Source organism: Loxodonta africana, chromosome 6, assembly GCF_030014295.1.
Source record: "Loxodonta africana isolate mLoxAfr1 chromosome 6, mLoxAfr1.hap2, whole genome shotgun sequence".
Lineage (NCBI taxonomy): Eukaryota > Metazoa > Chordata > Mammalia > Proboscidea > Elephantidae > Loxodonta > Loxodonta africana.
Window position 1 is genome coordinate 34,755,177 of NC_087347.1, and position 23,332 is coordinate 34,778,508.

The 23,332-nt window shown below is 34.1% G+C and overlaps 1 protein-coding gene across 1 annotated transcript in view; it reads left to right on the plus strand.

Moving 5' to 3' along the window:
* ERBB4 (erb-b2 receptor tyrosine kinase 4) overlaps nucleotides 1-23,332 on the plus strand; it is a 1,250,799-nt gene that overhangs the window by 923,996 nt on the left and 303,471 nt on the right. Inside the window, exons 13-14 of the mRNA XM_064286721.1 lie at nucleotides 13,591-13,723; nucleotides 18,461-18,554. Of these exons, the coding sequence (XP_064142791.1) occupies nucleotides 13,591-13,723; nucleotides 18,461-18,554 (227 nt within the window). The remainder of the gene's footprint in view (nucleotides 1-13,590; nucleotides 13,724-18,460; nucleotides 18,555-23,332) is intronic.

Sequence of the window (23,332 nt, forward strand, 5' to 3'; positions counted from 1 at the left end):
CATTATACATATGAGGTGAATCCTAATCACACAAATGAGGCAATAATCTGCCTTCTTTCTTTAAGTCTCCTTTTCTTCTACTTCTTTCAAAAAAGAATAGTATTACTAACATTCAAAGATAAGGTTTAACTATGAAGATAAAAAAGTTTTAAGGAAATAAAATCAAAGAACATTCTTCTTTGATATGTTTAATCATTTTACAAATCCTATGAACATTAATATTTCTTTTAGTTTAAATAAATCTGAGTAAAATGCCAAAAAAAGAAGAAGAAAATACAGAAAGAAATTAAATGGCTTGGGGGACATCTACGTCAATTGGCACAACATAGTTCACAAAGACAAAGTTCTGCATCCTACTTTGTTGAATAGTGTCTGGCGTCTTAAAAACCTGTGACCGGCCATGTAAAATGCAACTTTTGGGCTCTTACTGTCCAGAGCAAAGGAAAGTGAAGAAAACCAAAGACTCAAGGGAGCAATTAGTTCAAAGGACTAACGGACCGTGTAAACCACAGCCTACACAACCCTGAGTCCACTACTGACTGCTCTGACTGGGATTACAACACAGAGCAGGAAAAAATTGTAGAACAAAAAATCAAATTCACAAAAAAGACCAGACTTACTGGTCTGACAGACACTGGAGGAACCTCCAAGACTATGGGCTCATGACACATTTCTTAAATGGAACTGAACAATTCCCGGAGACTACTTTTCAGCAAAACCAGACAGGCCCATGAAGTAAGCAATAACACTTGAGAGCTACGTGCTCCTTAGAACTATCAATTTTGTTAGATCAAAAGGGCAACATCTGCCAAAAAGCAAAGATGAGAAGGCAGGAAGGGGTAGAAAAGAAGGATGAAAGGAAATGGGGAAACTAGGATGGAAATGGGAAGAGCGCTAACTCATTGTGGGGAATGAAAGCAATATTATGGATCATTTTATGTACAAACTACTGACTGGGAAACTAACTTGCTTTGCAAACTTTCACCTAATGCACAATAAAAAATTAAAACTAAATAAATATATCCACAAGAAATTAAATGGACAAAAGCAAGCTAGAAAAAAGGAGAATTCAATAAATTATATGATGTTATTCTGTATCATTTTAGGACTTCAAACTTTTCAAACCACCATAATAGAGAAAAAAAAAAAAAGGCTAAAAATCTAAAATACTCTTCAACTTTTAGTGCTATCTCTCGTGGACTCAGTTTGTCTTTTTTGCAGACTGTGAACATACTTTCTTGTTCTGTAGGTTTAGAATTGACTCGGCAGTTTGGTGGAGAATAGAAGCAGGTAGTGGAAATATAGTTTTGTGTTGGTGCAACGGTTAAGCTATTGGCAGCTAACCAAAAGTTTTGCAGTTCAAACCCACCCAGCAGTTCCATGTGAGAAAGACCTAGTTATCTGCTCCTATAAAGCCTATAAAATCTTATCAAGCAGTTCTGTTTCGTCACATGGGGCCACTATGAGTCAGAATCAACTGGATGGCACCTAACAACAGCAGCATTGTACAAAATTAAGAATATTTTTATGTTTAACAACTTAGAATAAATTTTGCATGAAATCTGTTTATCAAAATTTAGATTTCAGTCTTGCAGTATATTGTATCTATGAACACCCCATACCCTGCATTTTCACAAATGTAATTACTGTGAAGTCAGCTTCAGAAATGGTGGTGCTGATGTTCACGATAAGCCATAATTGTTCTCCACATATGATTAAAGCCTTTTGATCATCCATAATGCTACCTACAAAGAGGAAGGCTTAATACTTCCTTCATTTTAAATATACTGTAAATATTGGATTTCTACATATCCTCTCTAGATATGCACCACACATATACAATGTACACATGAGCATACACACATATATGCTACAGCATATATGTGTGCATGCAAACATAGCAGATGTGTATATGTATGTACACACACATACACACACCTAGAACACACACATACAACTCATACATGCACACATATACTGATCACTACAAAACAGTAATAATAATATAAAAACTTAAACTCATTTTTAATGGGTAACAGGGACTTGTGGAATCTTGCTATTTTATGTGAAAAGTTTCAAAGCAATCTTTATGGTTTGAAGAGATGGAGATTAAGAGAAACTCCAGGATATGAAAATATAGAATATTTTCTGCCTCTTTCATTTATGTGCTTATGGTGCTAACAAAATGATGATGCTGGTTAAAAGGAGCTTTAGTTTAGGTTTATTATAGTATTTGAAATTTATTTAAATAATTAAGCATAAACTTTTAACACTGAAAAGTAAAAAGTATAGTGATAAATTCAGTGCTTCAGAATGAGTTACGTTTGAACTCAAACACCTTGTATCTTAAAAAAAGTTGTATCAGACTCTTAAACCCAACATGAACAAAAGAGATATTAAATTCACTATTAACTTTCTAAAATGGAAAGATGCTTATTTTTCTAATTGCAACAGTAGCTGTCTAATTGTTGGAAACTGAAACACTGAAAACATATAAAAAAGATAGTAACTTCCCCACTGTGATCCTATATTTAGGATGGCTACTATTAACATTTTGGGGCATATATATGCAAATATATAAATAGATATAGATAATGAAACATTTTCATATATAAGTGGGATCATACCATGTATATACATACAAAACCAAACCCAAAAGCCAAACCCAGTGCCGTCGAGTCGATTCCAACTCATAGCGACCCTATAGGACAGAGTAGAACTGCCCCATATATACTGTTTAGCCACCTGTCGTGGATTGAACTCTGTACCCAAAAATATGTGTATCAATTTGTCTAGCCTATGATTCCCAGTATTGTGTGATTGTCCACCATTTTGTCATCTGATGTGATTTTCCTATGTGTTGTAAATTCTGTCTCTATGATGTTGATGAGATAGGATTAGTGGCAATAATGTTAATGAGGCAGGACCCAATCTACAAGATTAGATTCTGTCTTGAGCCAATCTCTTTTGAGATATAAAAGAGAGAAGGAAGCAAAGAGACAGAGGAATCTCATCACCGAAAAAGCACCACCAGGAGCAGAGCACGTCCTTTGAACCTGGGGTCCCTGTGCCTGAGAAGTTCCTAGATCAGGGGAAGATTGACGACAAGGGCCTTCCTCCAGACCTGCTCGAGAGAGAAAACCTTTCTCTGGAGCTGATAGCCTGAATTTGGACTTCTAGCCTCATAGGCTGTAAGAGAGTAAATTTTCCTTTGTTAAAACCGTCCACTTGTGGTATTTCTGTTATAGCAGCACTAGACAACTAAAATACCACCTATGAGCAAATGTTTGCTTAACCTATTCTTTCATTTACTTATTCATTTTCTGTTGACTGTGACAAGAGCAACAAGATAGTACACACTTTACCTTCTATAATGTCATGAAATTTTGACTTACTATAAAATCATAATTTTTATAAAATCATAATTCAATTGATAGTATCATCATCATCACCTCTAATATATTTTATATTTTGAGAAAATAATTTTATCAGTTAAGATTTACCTTCTTTTAAGAAAATATTTCTAAAGTGGCAGATTTTCTCACTTTCTGTAGGTCCCAAACTCTCACCTTTAATTTGCTGCACTCCTAGACTAGCTCAGAACATCTTGGGGAAATGAGCGTTTCCAAACGAAACACTGCTTGCCAGGTTAGAGGAATCATTTGGATCTGGTAGCCTATCTTCCCTAGGAAATTATGAACTTAACCACATTTTCATTAAGACTATAGCTGACTATGAATCATAAAGTCCATATCTTAGAATATAATAAAGTCATCATTCTAAGTAATCAGAAGATAGAAAGTCTTAATTATACTTCAAATATTTTCTTTTTAAAATTACCAAATACATCAATACACTGCTATTTGTTTAAAAAGAATCAAATAAGATACTTTTTATCATATTTGAAACAGTGCAATGCTTAATTAGTAATAATGCTACAAAATGTTCTTTCTATTCTTATCAAAAGGGTAATGAACAGTTATATTGCTGATTAGTTCCAGAAATGGCACCTCTACATTTTTGCAACCTAGAAAGTCTCAAGGAAGGAAGGGCTTCTAAACAATAAAGATGAAGATTACTGCAGGCTTTGGTTTTTATTACAAATGGCAATGTTTTGACATGACTTTTCTCTGTATCAGTGGTTGCCAAAATTTAAAGTTAAAATTTTTAATTATGAAAAATGAAGAGGTCTGTATTCCAGTTGCCAGAGATTCTGATTGAGATAATGTGGTGTGAGACCTAGAATTTTGCATTTTTAATACATATCAGGTCATTCTGAGGCAGGTGTCTGTGAGTGAACCCTGAAGAAGCTACTCTGTCCTCTACACCTGTTACTCTTCATGTTTTTCCATAGTCAGGAATGTATTATAAAAGGTGTAGTCCTGGCTGTGAAGAATACCTTAGTTTCTCTCCTGTGAAAGGTCGGTTCTTCAAAAAATACCTAAGGTAGGAAAATTCACAGCTGAGTAACTTAAAACCATATATTTAATAATAGTTTGGGAGAGAAAGATAGAGTGAACTTAGAAAAGCAACCTATAAAAGTGTTTTTTTTTTAACTTATCCAAAATAGCAGCAATAATACCCTCAATAAAAAAGCAGATTTAATGATAGTTTGTACAAAAACTGGGTGATGATACATGTTGTTTTTATTAGGTGCTGTTGAGTCAGTTCCAACTTATAACAACCTTCTGTACAACTGAATGAAATACTGCCCCATCTTGCACCATCCTCACAATCATTGCTATGTTTGAGCCCGTTGTTGTAGCCACTGTGTCAATCCATCTTGTGGAGGGTTTTCCTCTTTTTCATTAACCCTCTACTTTACCAAGCATGAGGTCCTTCTCCAGAGATTGGTCCCTCCTGATACATGTCCAAGGTACGTACATAGTGTACTATTAATTTTCATGTACTTTAGGGTTTCAAGAAAACACTTATAGGTTTATTTTACCTTTTACAGTTACGGTACTTTTGAGAGGCACTTTATAATGCGTCCAGTATTCCAACCAAACGGTCAAAGCCTTTGTAATATATTATCACTGCTCCTCGACACTGTCCCCAACAGAATTTATTTTCTAGGTAACGAGGCCCCTATATCATTGCTCAAGTCAGAGTATAGAGCAACTTGGGTTAAGCAAAGATCAATTCTGCTTTCCTCTCAGTCGAGATCTCTTTCTCCAGGGAAGATGGTTGGTCCTGGCAGAGCAATGTTAAAAGCATCCTTAGAGCTTATAACCAAAACCAAACCAAACCCAGTGCCATCGAGTCGATTCCGACTCATAGCGACCCTATAGGACAGAGTAGAACTGCCCCATAGGGTTTCCAAGGAGCGCCTGGCAGATGTGAACTGCCAACCTCTTGGTTAAGAGCCATAGCACTTAACCACTGTGCCACCAGGGCTTCCTTAGAGCTTATAAGTACAGATAAAAGAGCTTCACCTTCTTTCTTTCAACATCTATATTGCAAAAGGGACTGATTGACACCTCCTGGGACCCTAGACAATTCACTCTTATCTTCCTGCCACCAGCTAGTCAAACTTGTCTTTGTCAAAGCAATTGAAGTGATATATTTTTTAATTAATTTTTATTAAGCTTCAAGTGAACATTTACCATTCCAATCAGTCTGTCACATGTAGGTTTACATACATCTTACTCCCTTCTCCCACTTGCTCTCCCCCGATTGAGTCAGCCCTTTCAGTCTCTCGTTTCGTGCCAATTTTGCCATCTTCCCTCTCTCTCTATCTTCCCATCCTCCCTCCAGTCAAGAGTTGCCAACACACTCTCCAGTGTCCACCTAATTTAATTGGTGCACTCTTCATCAGCATCTCTCTCCCCCCCACTGACCAGTCCTTTTCATGCCTGATGAGTTGTCTTCGGGGATGGTTCCTGTCCTGTGCCATCAGAAGTTCTGGGGAACATTGTCTCTGGGATTCCTCTAGTCGCATTCATATCATTAGGTATGGTCTTTTAATGAGAATTTGGGGTCTGTATCCCATTGGTCTCCTGCTCCCTCAGGAGTTGTCTGTTGTGCTCCCTAGCAGGGCAGACATCGATTGTGGCCGGGCACCAACTAGTTCTTCTGGTCTCAGGGTAATGTAGGTCTCTGGTTCATGTGGACCTTTCTGTCTCTTGGGTTCTTAGTTGTCTGAAGTGATATTTTGAAAGTATAAATAAGATATTTACTATCCTACTTAAAAGCTTTCAGTGGTTTTCTACAGGTCTTAGGACAAAAAAAAAAAAAAATTTTTTTTTTTTTTCTAGGACAAAGCATAACATCCTGAAAATGGCCAAGAGGTTCTATATCATCTGCCCTTGTCTACCTTGCTAACTCACCTGGTACCACTTTCCCAGTCACTGCCCATGTCCAGCCTGTTATCTGAAAGCATTAATCTTCTTCCCTCTTCCTCCCCAGGTTTTCTTGGCTAGAATTGTATGTTCCAATCCATCCCAGCCCATTTTGCCTTGAAAATTCATATATATCCTTCTCCTCTTAGCTTAATGTCCCTTCTTCTGCAGGCTGACTTATGCTACTCATTCTCTAGGTTAAGTCAATGGCTATATTCTCTTAACACTGTGTAAAATTTTGTGATTTCATCTACCAAAATTTTAGCTATATATATTAAAAAAAAAAAAAATGATTATTTGTCTAATTCCTATCTCCCCAACTAGACTGTAAGCTCAACTTAAAATAAGTTGTTTTCAATACTTTTTTTTTAAGGTAGACACATGATTATGCTTTGTGTTTTCACATTTCTCTTCTGTACATTTAGTATTTACTCAGTGTATTCGAGCCTGCATTAAATACTCTAGTAAATGATGTCTAATCTAAATCACAACCATGAAAGGTAGACATTATTATTCATTTTTACGTATTATTAACATGTAAATAATTTGCCTAAGGCTTCATTGCTAGTTAAATAGTAAAGGTTTGAACCTATGTCTATTTGATCCCAAAACCTGTGATATTACTACTAAACAATATTTTTTAGCCTTAAAATAAAATTAAAGATACATGCTCAAACACAGTCTAACACATGCTTCCATATATATGGTTAGTAATTCAAAGAGTGCAAATAGTCTTGTTTTACAATGAAAGAAAAGATTTTATCTTGTCTTTGTCTTTAGATAGACACTTCAGTTCAATATTTTGGAGCTAATCCAAAATTTTCACACATGCTGTGCAGTAGCAAAAGCCATTGTTTGAAGCTTGTCTTTATTTTAATGAAAGCAGGTTCAGTGTTCTCTACAAAGGTCAAAATACCAAACACATTATTATCGCTCCAGATTCTTAACAGACAGTTACAATTCAGATGAGATAAAGAAAAATCTATTTTACAGCTTCCAGAGAAAACACAGAGAAAGTTAAAGGTTGCCTAATAAATACATTGCTGAAGTTTCTTTAGTGAGGTGTGCAATGGCCTTTTGAACTGTACGCCATTGACTAGGACTTAAACTCCTTCATGTGTGACTATCACTCTGGAATCCAGAGGACTGTTGAATTCTTGGTGCTGATCGAAAACTTCTTTCTCTTAATTTCAAAGAACTAGCTTCCTTGGTGTTTTGTTCTATTCTATGTCAAAATACAACTCTTAGTTTCACTCTGGAGAAAAAGATCAACCAGCCTTGTCTTAGTTATCTAGGACTGCTATAACAGAAGTACCATAAGTGGATGGCTCTAACAAAGAGAAGTTTATTTTCTCACAGTAAAGTAGGCTGAAAGTCCAAATTCAGAGTGTCAGCTCCAAGGGAAGGCTTTCTTTCTCTGTCACCCTTCTCATCAATCATCCCCCAGACTAGGAGCTTCTCTGCACAGGGACCCAGGGTCGAAAGGATGAGCTCTGCTCCCGGCACTGCTTTCTTGGTAGTATAAGGTCCCCAACTCCCTGCTAGCTTCTCTTCCTTTTTATCTCTTGAGAGATAAAAGGTGGTACAGGCCACACCCCAGGGAAACCCCTTTACATTGGATCAGGGATGTGACCTAGTTAGGGTGTTACCATCTCTCCCTAATCCTCTCTAACATAAAATTACAATCACAAAATGGAGGGCAACCACAGAATACTGGGAATCATGGCCTAACCAAGTTAATACACACATTTATATACCTAGTGAAGCAGTGATATGAGACCTATGTTACTATTTAATTTTTACTGGCATTTATTATTTCTCTTCATCATGAATGAATGAGAAAGAATTCTTGCTATTAGTTCAAAATCAATATAACAAATACATTATCAGCTAGTATTTCCCAAGCTGAACATCAAATTATTCACCTTTTGGAAGGAGAGTCTCCATATAAGAAGAGAAAATATAAATAGTTGAAATTTATAGTATTTTATTTTAATAAATATTTAAGATATGGAGAGAAAAGTAATTTAATGAAGTCCAAAAATGTATGAATTACCTAAAATAATTAATAACATATTCATAAAAAAGGAAAATCTTACCAACAGTTAAAAATATTCTATTCAGTCTCTGTCCATTCAGATTATCTTTAAGAATTATGTTTTTCTGTTACTTAAAATTATAGCCATGAAGTTGATTAGTTAAAATAGGATAGAAGGAAGTGTAATTTTCAGTAAAGTTTAACAGGTGTTAAATGTATGTAGAGGAAATATTTAAGATAATTATATTAAAAATGGGAAGGGTAAAAGGACTTAAAAGGAGGTAATATTTCTACACTTCATTCAAGGTGGTAATGATATGTTGTAGAAATATATATAACATCACGGTAGACTGTGAAACCACTGAAAGCATGACAGAATGAAATATAGTAAAAAAACACTATAGGTAAATCAAAATGGAATTGTAAATTTAACTATCCCACTAGAAGCAAGCAAAAAGGATTAAAAAAGAGAAATGAAAAACAGAACAAACAACAAAAAATAAAATGAGAGACTTAAACCCAACATAACAATATTTACATTACAGTTAAATGATCTAAATGGACCAATAAAAAGACAGAGATTTTCAGAGTGGATTAAAAACAATGGCCCAACTATATGCTGCTATGAGAAAGTTACTTCAAATATAATGATGTAGACTGGTTAAAGGTAGACATTATATACATATATATATGTGTGTGTGTGTGTAAGAAGATATATCATGCAAACATTAATCAAAAGAAAATAAAAGTGGCTATATTAACATCAGATAAAGTGTCAGAGCAAATAAAATTATGTAAAGATAAAAGTGCCTGTCCACCATGTAGACATAGTAATCTTAAATGTTTACACACCAAACACCAGAGCAGCAAAATATGGTAGGAAAAAACTGATAGAACTCAAAAAGAAATAGACAAATCTACAATATTAGTTGAAGACATTAATATCCCTTTTGCTAGACAGAAAACCTGCAAGGATATAGAAGAACTCAATAAGACCATCAAGCAGCAAGATCTAATGAACATTAATACAACAACCAACAACAGCAGAGTTTATATTCTTTTCAAGTGCCCTTGGAACATACACCAAGGTCGACTATATACTTGACCATAAACAAAACCTCAGCAAGTTTAAAACAATTGAAATCATACAAAGTGTGTTCTCTAACCACACTGAAATCAAAGTAGAAATTAATAACAGAAAGTTAACAGAAAAATCTCTGAACACTTTGAAACTAAATAATATTTTACTATATAATCCACAGATCAAAAAGGGAGTCTCAAGGGAAATTTTTAAAAATACTGTAAACTTAATGGGAATGAAAATACAACAATCAATATTTGTGGAACAACTAAAGCAGTACTGCAAGGGAAATTTATAGCAATAAATGAACACATTAGAAAAGAAAAAAGTCTCAAATCAGGAATCTAAGCTTCTACTTCAAGAACATAGAAAATGAAGATAAGCAAAAAAGGAGAAGGAAGACCATAACAAAAATAAGAGCAAAAATCAATGGCATTGGAAACAGAAAACAATAGATAAAATCAGTGGAACAAATAGCTACTTCTTGGAAAAGATTTTTAAAAAATGACAAACTTCTAACAAGACAAACAAGGAAATAAAGGAGAGAAGGCATAAATTACCAATACTAGAAATGAAATGGGATAGTACTACAGTCCTTGGAGATATCAAAAGAAAAATAAGGGAATATTACAAACATCTCTGCACACATAAATTTGATAACTTTAATGAAATGGAGGATTAATTGAAAAACATAAGCTACCACGTCTCATCCAAAATAAAATACATGATTTGAATAGCCCTATAACAATTAAGGAAATTAAACTTATAATTTCAAAAATACCAAAAAAGAAATATCCAGGTCCAAATGGTTTCATAGAGAATTCTACCAAATGTATGAAAAATCAATACCAATTTTATACAATCTCTTAATTTTTAAAAAATTTTTTCTTGTATAAAAAAAGAGAACATTTCCCAATTTATTTTCTGAATCTTAGTATATTACCCTCCTACCAATACCAAATGAAGAGTACAAAAAAAAAAAACTGAAGACCAATATCCTTCAAAATTATAAAAGCAAAAATTCTTAACAAAATATTAGCAAATAAAATTCAGCAATATATAAAAGAATTATATACCCAAACTAAGTAGAGTTTATTCCCGGGATATAAGACTGACTCAGTATTTGAAAATCAATTACTAAAATCTATGATATTAATAGGTTAAAGAAAGAAAATCACATGATCGTGTCAATTGATACAAAAAAGCATTAGAAAAAGTCAATACCTATGCTTGATAAAAAAATCTCAGAAAAAGATTAGCGGGAACTTCCTCAACTTGATACAGACCATCTATCGAAAACCTGCAGCTAACAATAACTTAATGGTGAGACTGACTTTTTTACCCTTAGATTGGGAACAAAGGAAGAATATTTGCTTTCACCATTCTTAATCGACACAGTATTAGAAATTTTAAGCCAGTGCAGCAAGGCAAGAAATGCAAATAAAAAGCATACAGATAGAAAAGGAGGAAATAAACCTTTCTCTTTTGTAGGTGGCATGATTGTTTTTATAAAAAACAGCTGAAGTAATCAACAAAATACTCATAGAATAAATAAATGAATTCAGCATGGTCATAGGATCAAAAAAAAAAAAAAAAAAACCAAACCCACTGCCGTCGAGTTGATTCCGACTCATAGTGACCCTATAGGTCATAGGATATGAGGTACAAAATCAATTGTACCTACATACTAGCAATGAACATGTGGACACTGAACTTAAAAAGTACAATATCATTTACAAGTACAATAACAAAAAATAAAATTAAATACTTAGGTGTAAATCCAACAAAACCTGCATGGGACTTGTATGCCGAAAATGACAAAATGCTGATGAAAAGAATCAAAGAAGACCTAAGTATTTGTAAATATGTGTAGTCATACATACTATGTTCATGGATTGGAAGACTCAAAATAATAGATGTCAGTTCTCCTCATGTAGATCTATAGGTTTGACACAATTCCTATCAAAATCCCAGTGACAGTTTTTGAGATACATACAAGATTATTATAAAACATATATGGAAAGTCAAATGAATGTGAATAGCTAAAACAATTTCGAAAAAAAAGAATAAAGTGAGAGAATTCAGCCTACCTGCCATCAAGGCTTTTACATAACTACAGTAAACAAGATTATGTGGTATTAATGGAAGGATAGATACATAATTCAATGAAACAGAATAAGGAACCCAGAAATATACCCACACAAATATGCCCAATAGATTTTTGACAAAATTTTAAAAGTAATTCAGTGGAGGAAAGATAACCTTTTAAACAAATGGTACTGGAGAAAGTGAATATGCATAGGCAAAAAAAAAAAAAAAAAACTTAACCAAGCTCTCACACCTTATAAAAAATTAACTGAAAACTGATCATGAATTTAAACATAAAATGTAAAGCTATAACACTTGAAAAAAAAACTTTGGGATCTATGGCTAGGCAAAGAGATTTTAGTCTTGACACCAAAAATTACGGTTCATAAAAGGAAAAATTGGTAAGTTGAACTTCATCAAAATTAAAAACATTTACTCTGTGAAAAATCCCATTATGGAAATGAAAATACAAACTACAGCTTGTGAGAAAACATTTGCAAATCACATATATCTAGAATGTGTAAAGTACACTCAAATTTCCAGTTTAAAAATAATCCAATTGAAATGGGCAAATGACATGATGAGACATTTCCCCAAAGAGAATATACACCTTGCAAATAAGCGCATGAAAAGATGTTCAACATCATTATCTATTTTATGGAACTTCAAATTAAAACCATAATGAGCTATTTCTACACACCTATCAGAATGGCTAATACAAAAATAGTGACAACATCAAATGCTGGAGAGAATGCAGAGAAACTGGATCACTTAAACCTTGCTGGTGGGAATATAAAATGTTACAGCTACTTTGGAAAACAGTTTGTCAACTTCTTAAAATCTAAAATGCTAATATGAAATGACCCAGCAATTGAACTCCTGGGCATTCATTCTAAAGAAATAGAAATTTATGTTCACACAAAAGCCTGTACAGGAATATTTTTAGCCATTTTATTTGTGATAGTCTCAATCTGGAAACAAACTAGGTTTAATTTAATGGGTGAATGGTTAAAGAAACTCTGTTATATCCATACCATGAAATATTACTACTAATAAAAAAAAAATAAATGATTAATACACAATGCAACCTGGATGAATCTATGGAGATTTATTCTGGGTGAAAAATGTCAATCCCAAAAAGTTTCATACTGTATGATTCCATTTTCTTAATTATCGAAATGACAAAAATTTTCAAATGGAGACCAAATTATTTGTTGTGGAGGTGGGAGGTAAGGATGATGTAAGGGCAGGGGAGAAATGGTTGTGTCTATTAAGGGGCAACATGAGGGATTCTTGCAGTGACAGAAATGTTCTATATCATGACTGTATCAAAATTAATATCCTGATCATGACATTGTAAAATAGTTTTGCAAGATGTTACCAATAGGGGAAAGTACATATGATGTCTCTGTATTATTACTTATAACTACGTATGAATCTACAATTATTTCAACATAAAATGTTTAATTTAAAAATACATATACTGCAAACTTGAAATATACCACTAAAACAGCAAACCAAAATGTGTATGCAGCTCAGAAGTCAGTCAAACAGATAAAATCATTTAAAAAAAAAATTGAGTTGATCTGAAACATGGAAGAAAAGAGAAAAAGAACAAATTGGACAAATGGAAAACAAGCGACAAGATGAATGATTTCAATTTAAACATATCAGTTATCACATTAAATATAAATGGTTTAAATATCCCAATTAAAATGTAAACATTTTTAGATTTGATAAAAGGACAAGACCAACTCTATTCTGCTTCTAAGAAACAGAGTTTGACTTTGAAGATTGACGTTTATTCATACTTATTAAAAGGCAATATTGCTATGTAAACACAGTGACTGGGGCTCTGCAATATGGAAGACATCGGGAGCATGGTGGGGCATGGTGATTTTCTAAGCAACCTAAGTAGCCTAGCACAAATCTCTTTCAAATAAGGTTCTTAGAAATAGCTTTACTTAGGAAGATTTGTATTAAAATCATAAGTTTTGACACCGACTTTTGTTTTATTTCTCCTTCATTTTGGTACGTTTCAGCTGCAGAGGGAATGGTATGCAACCGTCTCTGTTCAAATGATGGCTGTTGGGGACCTGGGCCAGACCAGTGCCTGTCATGCCGACGCTTCAGTAGGGGAAGGACCTGCATAGAGTCTTGTAACCTCTATGATGGGTAAGGCTACTTATAATGTCGTCTTTGCCTCATGAGCTTTGAAATAGTGATTGGTTCAAATTTAAAGATTACAAGAAATCGGTAACATTTCAAAATGTATCTGCTGGCAAATTTTTTCTTTTTTTAATCCATTAGTCAAGAGATTTAGTTGTTTATTGCAACATTCACATAATTATTGTTGCCATTTTGCAGTGGTATTTAAAATGCTGACATGAGGAAAGTCTTCAGAAGAATAAGTATAGAAATTTCTTTTAAACTTTAGTAGTCTCTTGTTTTCATTGTGTGCTGCTTTTTTTTTCTTTTTATTGTGCTTTAAGTGAAAGTTTACAGTTCAAGTTAGTTTCTCACACAAAAATTTATATGCACATTGTTATGTGACCCTAGTTGCTCTCCCTATAATGTGACAGTGCACTCCTCCTGGAGCTCTTGTATAAAGGTTGCTACATATAGAAGAATTGTTTTAAGGTATATAATTCCATTTGCAATAACTATTATAATTTTGAATTTTTTATCCAAAGGATAAAAATCCATAGATCATAATAATATTGATGTGTCTCTCTTTTGAAATATGACCAAAACCAATTTTCTTTCTGAAATTTAGGGAGAAAAAGGTAAAAATTTAAAGTTCAAGTACAAAACAGTTTTAAATAAGGATTTAATTTTTTTTCAGGAAAATTTCAGCTTATAAACTTGATAAATAACAAATTATGTTGTCTCATATGAATTACTTTCACATTATTATGGAAAAAGGGAATTTTCTGTATATATAAATATTATAGATCAAAATATGCTTGTTTGAGTGTGTAGAAGTTGAGGCATTAAAACTTAATGTAATGGACTTTAATTTTATTAATTAAATGTTACATTAGAAGTTTATTGAATATATGTATGTATGTATATTTTAAAGAGAGAATGGATTCTAGAAATAATTTGATCTAACTGTAGCATTTTATACATATACTGTGAGAACTGGAGTAATTGAGTATACTGGTCAAAGTCACAACACTGTTAAAGAGCCCACACCATTACTCAGGGCATCTGATTTTTATCTTGTTTTCTTTAAAAAAATGACAATGGTTTTTATTTTTCCTTTCAGTTATAAACTTGTCAGAAACGATGAAATTAAAAAATATTTGGATGTTTATACCGTCTTCTAACTCCTTTCTGTAAAGCATGGAAAACTAACCAAAAAAAAAAAAGGGAGGAGAAATATAGCCTTACTTAGTAAAAAAAACTAATTTCCATGCCATATTTGAAAGTTTAAAAAATTTTCAGTATTTATGTCATTCAATGAAATTCATTAAAGAAATGTAAATATTTTAATGGGCTTTGTAGTGATAACAGGGCCCGAATTATAGGGAGCCCTGGTGATACAGCAGTTAAGATCTACAGCTGCTAACCAAAAGGTTGGCAGAAAAACTCTACGGGGGCAGTTCTACTCTGTCCTGTAGGGTCACTATGAGTCACAGTCGAATTGACAGCAACGGGTTCGGTTTGGAAGTATAGGTAGCTTTGATAATGAAATGGTGAAGATTTTGGCTGCTAACCAAAAGTTGGGCAGTTCGAATTCACCAGCTGCTCCTTGGAAACCTTTTGAAACAGTTCTACTCTGTCCTGTAGGGTTCCTATGAGTTGGAATCAACTGGACAGCAATGGGTTAAGTATAGGGTGGGTTTGAAAGATACGTAAGCATCTTGTAAAAGTCTTAGGTAATTCTTGCCTGTGATATTAGCTAGTTTCTTTCAGCTTAGTCTGATGACTAAGGTAGGATTTGGAGAAGAATGGATTCAAATCTTAACTTCATCACTCCCTAGTTGAAATATCCTACCTAGGACAAATTATCCGATCTTTCTAAACTCAGTTCATAGAATGGTTTTGATTATCAAATGTGAAAATGTATAAGAAGGTCTTGCCATAATTCCTACCCCTAGAGTTATCATTATTTTCTTTTTGTATTTGTTAATCTGAGCTGATTAAATGGTTAGTTAGATCAGCCATCTTAAAAACTGCAGCAAATTATCAAATACAAGTATGACATTTATCAAAATCAGGGAACCAATTTTTATTAAAAAGTTTGGTATCAGGAGAAAAGAAATCCTAAGAAGATGATATTTTTGAAGGAAAAAAAGAAAATTAGTTCTTGTCTGATTAGTGCTCAAATCCAGGTCATATAAATCGCTGCATTTAAGCAACTCTTAACTGTAGTGCACAAGCAATCAAAGTGAAAGAGAAAGCTAAATACAATGGAATCTTGTAACTTTAATTATCTGGCACTGTTTCAGTTCTTCTCAGACTTTAAGAACAACACTGAAAATATCCTGTTTAAGCTTTCTGCAGGCATCTTACATATGATAGTCATAAACTTAAATGACATACTGCTTTTCTCTTTTACTGATGAGATTTAGGAAACTGAAGCTTAGAGAAGTTATTTAAAGGCTAGGACTATTAATGTTGGTCCTGGAGTTTAAATTTGGGAAGGACTTGACTCCAAAACATTTGCTCTGGCCCACAGGTTTGGCTCAGGTAATGCTCAGCTGCTAACCAAAAGATTGGCAGTTCAAACCCACCAGCTGCTACTTGGGAGCTGTCTTCCTTAAGGATGTACAGCCTGGAAACCCTATGAGGCAGTACTACTCTGTCCTATAGGGTCACTGTGAGTTGGAATTGACTCGACGTCAATGGACTTTGTTTTGTTTGTTGTTGTTTTTATTTTAGCACACACAACAACAACAAAACTATGGGAAACGTAAAGTAGCAACAAGTAAAAAAAAATGAGTATACAAAGCCCATAGCTCAATAGTATATGATTTGTTAATTCAGATTTAAGTGAAAGGGGAACTCTGGCAAAGCCATAGTAGAATCACTAGGAGATGGTGAAATAAAAAGAAAAATGATGGAGAAAGTGAGAATAAAGGGCAGAAGAAGTAAGAGGGATTGCAAGGAAGATCTGCTGTTGGAGCAGAGAGGACGAGAACCAGAAGCTTTTCAGAGTCTCTCTACAGCCTGTATGGAAGAAGAGGCAGCTAGGGTGTCTCCATGGTTTTCTTGTATACTCACATGCAGTGTACTCCTCAACTCTGCCAGGGGAAGAGGGGTTTAGAGAAAGAGAGGAGGAAAATCATGGCCTCTATTTTAGTACCATAAAAATTATGAACTTTGTTTAGCATAACTCTTCAGTTATCGATGCTTTTGATTCTCTTTTCAATTTACCTATCCCTTTCCTTCCTCCTTCCCTCCCCCCCATCACATACCAGGTCATTTGATCATTTTCTGAAGACTCCCTATGTTAAGTACTTTATAACACTCATGTAGACAAAATAAGAAAAAACTTTGCTTTAATAAAGTTGAGATTTTAAACTCAAGAAAATTCATAAAATGATCCATTGCAAACGAGCAGCTCAACTTAAAAATGCAAAATTCGTGTAACTAAACATTTGTATTGCATATATAATTGAAACATAAATTTATGCTATTCATTTTGAAAAATCAAACTTTATTTTGCCTTGGAGTACATGTGGTCATAATCTAACAGCAGAAGATACAGCTCATCCTTTCAGCTTCTGTAATTAACGTTAAGGCTTTTACTATAACCTGATGAGATAGTTTACTATGTGGAAAAAAATAAACTGAATAAATCAACCTAGGGAAACTATATTTGAATATATTATACAATTCATCTGTAGTTCCCTTATTTGTAATGCTGTTGGTTGGGAACGGTAGCTCATGATACAAAGGCAAAATATAATAGATATATTTAGTTATATTTTGTTAATGTCTCATAAATTATATCCTAAACCTTTACCTAGTACCTCATCCTTTTGCACATTAGTGGGAATGGGGCTGCTTAAACATACTGTAAATGGCTTGATACCCAATTATTGAAATTATAATTTTGGAGTCTATTGGAAAATGAATATGTATTGATAAAGTTTATTATACAAATAGCCACAAAAATGTAAGGATGTGGGAAGGGATGAGCATTATCCCAAGAGATTTCAATGAGAAAGTTTTAAGAGGTTACCATCAAACAATTTTCTATTTATGCCATATAGAAGTACTTCAGAAAGAATTTAAACTGAAAAAGATGTTGTGATATTAGATCAATAATCTAAAGAAATAAAATCTACCATAAAAAGTTATTTTCTCTAATTCTCCAAGGCAGATATTTTTTAAAAGAGAAAAGAAATCAAAGCATTTTTTGAAGTTTCACCAAAAGTAAATCCAAGGGTCTTGGGATTTGAAGGACAAAGATAAGGAACATTCATGTAACTTAGCAACAAGAAAAACATGCAATACTTCTGCCAGAGTTTAAAAAATAAAGCTTCAACCAAGAGTAAAATTTTATATAAAGGCAAACTCCTTGAAAATCAAGATCAGTACTGGAAGTACAGGCACAGCTGTATTCAAAATGGTAAATGGCTCCACTGTGTCATTCGAAGTGTTACACTTTTTCTTTTTTGGAGACACTACAGCACCTCTCGCAGGAGAGACGTTTCTTGAAAGCGCTTATCGTTGAACCCCGTGGAGGGCAAGGAGAGCCATCTGGCTGCAGTTTATCTTTTCTCCTACTGGAGAAGTTATTCCTAATGTACAGGGAAGTGTTTCTGATGCTCCAGGCATTTAGAGAAACAAAGTCTAGAATTTATTCTGCCAATAGGACTTTAGCAGATGTTACCTCATTTGTTAAGTTGACAGCTTGTTTGCTTACACCGTCTCATGCAGCCGATGTTTTCACAGTGAATTTCGGGAGTTTGAGAATGGCTCCATCTGTGTGGAGTGCGACCCCCAGTGTGAGAGGATGGAAGATGGCATTCTCACATGCCATGGACCGGTAAGCCTGAAGACATCTGTGGTTGTGTGGGCTTATTTTTAGGATTATGTATGAATGTTTGTTATATCATTGTATTTGTCTTTTATCCATCCATTTAGTAGGTATTTATAGCATGTTCTGGGCAAACAGGTTTACTGTTCTGCCCTTAAAATGCTTACAATATAGTGGTAGAAATAAAATATTTAAAACTTCAATTTCATAAATATGTATTTAAGGTGATATTATGCCCTAAATAATATTTAAAGAGAAGACTAAGATATGGAATTGCCCAAGATGATTGGACAGTATTGAAATTAAAAGAGAGCTACACAAATAACTATATTGAAATATAAAAATTCATAAAATATAAATATGTATGAATTGTTATAGGAACACAAACTAATTCTATTTCGAAGGTAGAAATTGGACCTTCAAGGAAGGCTATAGAGAAGTGATGATTGAACTATGATTTGGAGAAGAATCTGGAGAGAGGAAACATGCAAAGATATGCAAGTGTGAAAGTTCATGTTATGTTTAGAGAAAACTATAACAGGTTTATATCTGTGTTAAGTCATTTAACCATCATGACAATGTGGAGGACAGTTGAAAAGGAGGAGGAAGACCAGTACTCATAAACTAAAATATAGAATAGTGTGATAAGTACGACAGCAAATAGAAGAATTGAGCTGTGAGAACCCAAGGAGGGGCCATGAATTAGGACAGTCTCCGTATGAGGTGATGTTTAGTCTGAAAATAGCCTTACAGAGAAAATGACAACTATTTTTAAGACCTCCCTTTGGTTTCCATCATTGTCATTTTTCTTAATGATGAGGTCAGTGTGAATTTGTCATTCCAAAGTATCATACTCATCCTTCTTTAGACAAATTTCCAGTTTATCTGTATTACTGAGTCATCTCTCAGTAGATTATCTGGGGACCACATTTAGGTGTAGCCAAGAGCTCAATATTGTTCTATAAGAATTCATTTGAAATTTAAATAGTATTATTTTTTTTCTACCAAAGTGCTTATTCAGCACTTAATTGGCTTAGAAAAAAAAATATCATGAGCCCTCCAAACTTCCATTAGGCCCCAGTGAGCCATTCTGGAACGTCATCTAAAGAAGGATGTGGAAACTTGGACAGTACAGAGGCCCACAACAAGGGTGGTTAAGCTGAGAAAATCAGACCTATGAGAAAAAGAAGTGGTGTTATTTGGCCTGAAGAACCAAAGTTTAAAAGGCAAATTAACATATAATGATCTCCAAGTAAGTATACAAAGGGTTTATGCAGCTATTTTCTCTCTCCTCTAAGGGCAGTAATAGAAAATACTATTAATCTGCAGCATGAGAAATCTGGGTTCTGTAAAGAATGTCATGGAATATTGGGAAGTAAAATTCTGTAATGGGCTGTTAAAGCAAGTTATCCATATAAGACTTCCTTAAAAATTAAAACGTTTGGGTACATAAGTCATGGAATGAAAAACATCTTTCAGAGAGTCTGAGACTTTTAAAATGTACAACTAAGAAAAAACCAAGAATTAGATCTTTTCAAAATAAAGCAGAGGATAATCATATGCCTTTAGATTCAGTCATAACATGTATTACCCAACCCAGTACCCAGTGCCGTTGAGTCGATTCCGATTCATAGTATTAGACATAGATTTAAAGAAATATTTTGAAAAAAATTATGAATGATTGCCCAAAATTGGTAAATGCTTCCTTTGTGTATCTCTATGGGTGCCACTAAACTAATACTTCCTGTGGATTTATTATTTTTTCTAGTTTAAAATTTTTTCACACATATACTTTCCTATTTCTTTTCCATATCTCTTTCATTCTGAACACACTCTAAGAAACATCTTATTTAGTACCTACTTGGTGCCAAGCTGTATCAGCATACCTATTATTACATTTTTACATACTTACAGACTCAAAAAATCAAGGTACAGAGATATTTCTCAAAGCCACTATAATGATAGTGTTTATTTGCATATTCTATTTTATTTTTCACAACGTTAATCTTTTTCCTATATATTGAATTCTGTATATAGGATATACTGACCTTTCTTACAATTTTTATCATTTAAAAAAATCAGGTATTCTTATCAAAGAATACTTTTGGTTCGACTAATCCTAGAGATAGAAAACTGAGTTGCTACAAAGTAGTATGAATATATTCATTAATAAGCTGTATTTTTTCTAGAGTCATTTCATAGAGAGGACCCCGTACATGATTTCTATGTTTGTTTAGTATCTGTAGCAAGCCTCAATTTTATTAAGGAAGGACCTCAGAACTGCTTTTTTGGAATGACTATACTCGTTTTAAGTGTGAAAAAAAAGAGCTCAATGACCATTTTACCTATCAATCAAAAGTGTGAATTATTGTGATCATCATGGATCATATGTATGTTTTAACAGACATTTATCGAGTACCTTTCGTGAGCTAGTAATCATGCTAAGGGTCTTAGTTACCTAGAGCTGTTGTAACAGGAATACCACAATGGCTTTGAAGGACAGGAATTTATTTTTCTCACAGTTCTGGAGGCTAGGGTCTGAATTCAAGGTGTGGCTCTAAGGGGAGTACCTTCCTTGTCTATTTCAGCTTCTAATATCTGCCAGCAATCCTTGGCGATCCTGGACTTGTAGATGCATTCGTCTCTGTTGCTTCTCTTCCTCTCCCCACTGTGTGTGCCTCTGTTTATTCTGATCTTTTTATAATCCAAAAGTGATTAGGTTTAGAATTCAGGGTACACTGATGTGACCTTATTAACATAGCAAATGAAAAACATCCTATTTTCAAACAGGATTATATTTACAGGTACAGGCGTTAGGATTTCAGCACATATTTTGAAGGACACAATTTAATCTATAAAACCTTACATACATTTTCTTTCATTGTCCTTTAGGTATTATTTCCATTTTTTCAGTGAAGAAACTGAATCCCTGAAATCATAATTGAATTGTTCAATACAGGATGGCCATTATATTACAATTTTGACACCCAATCTCAGTGTGCTTAATTCTAAGTCCAGTACTCTTCCTATTTCTTATGTTGGGCCTCATACCATATGAAATTATGCTAGCAAATGACTAGTTATTTGTTTCTCTTCATTTGTATGTTTTTTTCAGTTTATTTGTTTATTAATTTATTGCCTACTTTGTTGCTAGTAAGATTTGAGGCAGTTTATAAAATACATGTAATGAAAGAACTGTGAAGTTCTTGCAATTTTTTTAATTATCTGCTAAGGAAGAGTGAAAAAATAGGCTTTTAATGCGCACATTTTGGTTCTGTAATGCCAGCATTTTTTGGTCAATATAATTAAGATCACTACCAAGGGCTAGACTCTAGCCTTCTGAACTGTGAAGAAATAAATTTCTGTTCTTTACTTTAAGCCATTCACTTGTGGTATTCCTGTTAAAACAGCTCTAGGTAACTAAGGCTGTTAGTGTGATTACTAGCATAGTACACAAGCATAGCAACAATTGTGAGAATGACACAGGTCTGGGCAGTTTTTTCATTCTGTTGTGCGTAGGGTTGCTATGAGTCAGAATTAAATCAATAGCACCTAACAACAACCACCAAGGGCTAAAGTTGTGAACTAATATGTCTAGAGTTCAGAGAGAGGACCCCTGGTGGCCCAGTGCTTAGCTGCTAACCAAAAGGTTGGCAATTCGAGCCCACCACCAGTCTGTGAGAGAAAGATGCGGCAGTTGGTTTCCATAAAGACTACAACCTTGGAAACCGTATGGAGCAGTTCTATTCTGTCCTATAACAAAAACCAAAACCAAACCTGTTGCCTTGGAATCAATTCCAACTCATAGCAACCCTATAGGACAGAGTAGAACTGTCCCATAGAGATTCCAAGGAGTGCCTAGTGGATTCGAACTGCTGAGTTTTTGGTTAGCAACTGTAACACTTAACCACTACACCACCAGGGTTTCCTGTAAGTTTGCTATAAGTTGGAATGGACTCAATGTAACTGTTTAGAGTTCTGAGAAGATGAGTCAAATGTGTAGAATGTTCAGTAGAGCTAGATAAGTCATCTATGGAAGATCAGAGCACAGAATCAAGAAAACCTAAGTGATCACTAAGCCTTCAAATGCTTGGCAGATAAGAACAAAATATCTTTTAGGTAAAATGCCTAAGAAAAGAACTTGACTGAGTTCAAGCAATGGCCCAGACTTTGCTCCCATTCCAGGGGCAGCCTTTTATAATTCATGCTAGGTTTTTTCCTGTTTCTGTCTCCACATATAGTTTACCACAACTGGAAACGGGGGATTTTGTGTGCTGAGTAGGAGGCATATATCACGTGGGATATCCAAGAAGCTCTGGAAGCTTCTCCATGAGACTGACACTGATGAGTTAGAGGAAAAAGCCATTTCTCATTTTCATTTCTGCTATTATGATTTTTTCTCTGCCGTCGTTTTTCCCTGGCCTGCCAATGGTTCCCTAATGATAATTGCTAATACCTAAGAAAAACTTACAGATTATTAAATATTGTGATGTCCTGAATAATGTTATCACTGCCTCCATTTAAAACATAAAGAAATTGAACCTCAGAATAATTAGAAGACTACTCCAAAAGCCAGCAAGTCAGTAAAATGTAGAGCTGGAATTCAAGTATAGAAGTTCTGACTCCAAATTTGATACTCTTTTATCTTACTGTCTTTTTTTTTTAGGCCACAATATCTGTAAATGTAATAAGGATAAAATATTTGGTTTCTGGAAATACGACAGCTGCATTTAAATTGAGATGGTATTATCCTGTTTAAATGTGACAGATATCCAGGATAATCTTGG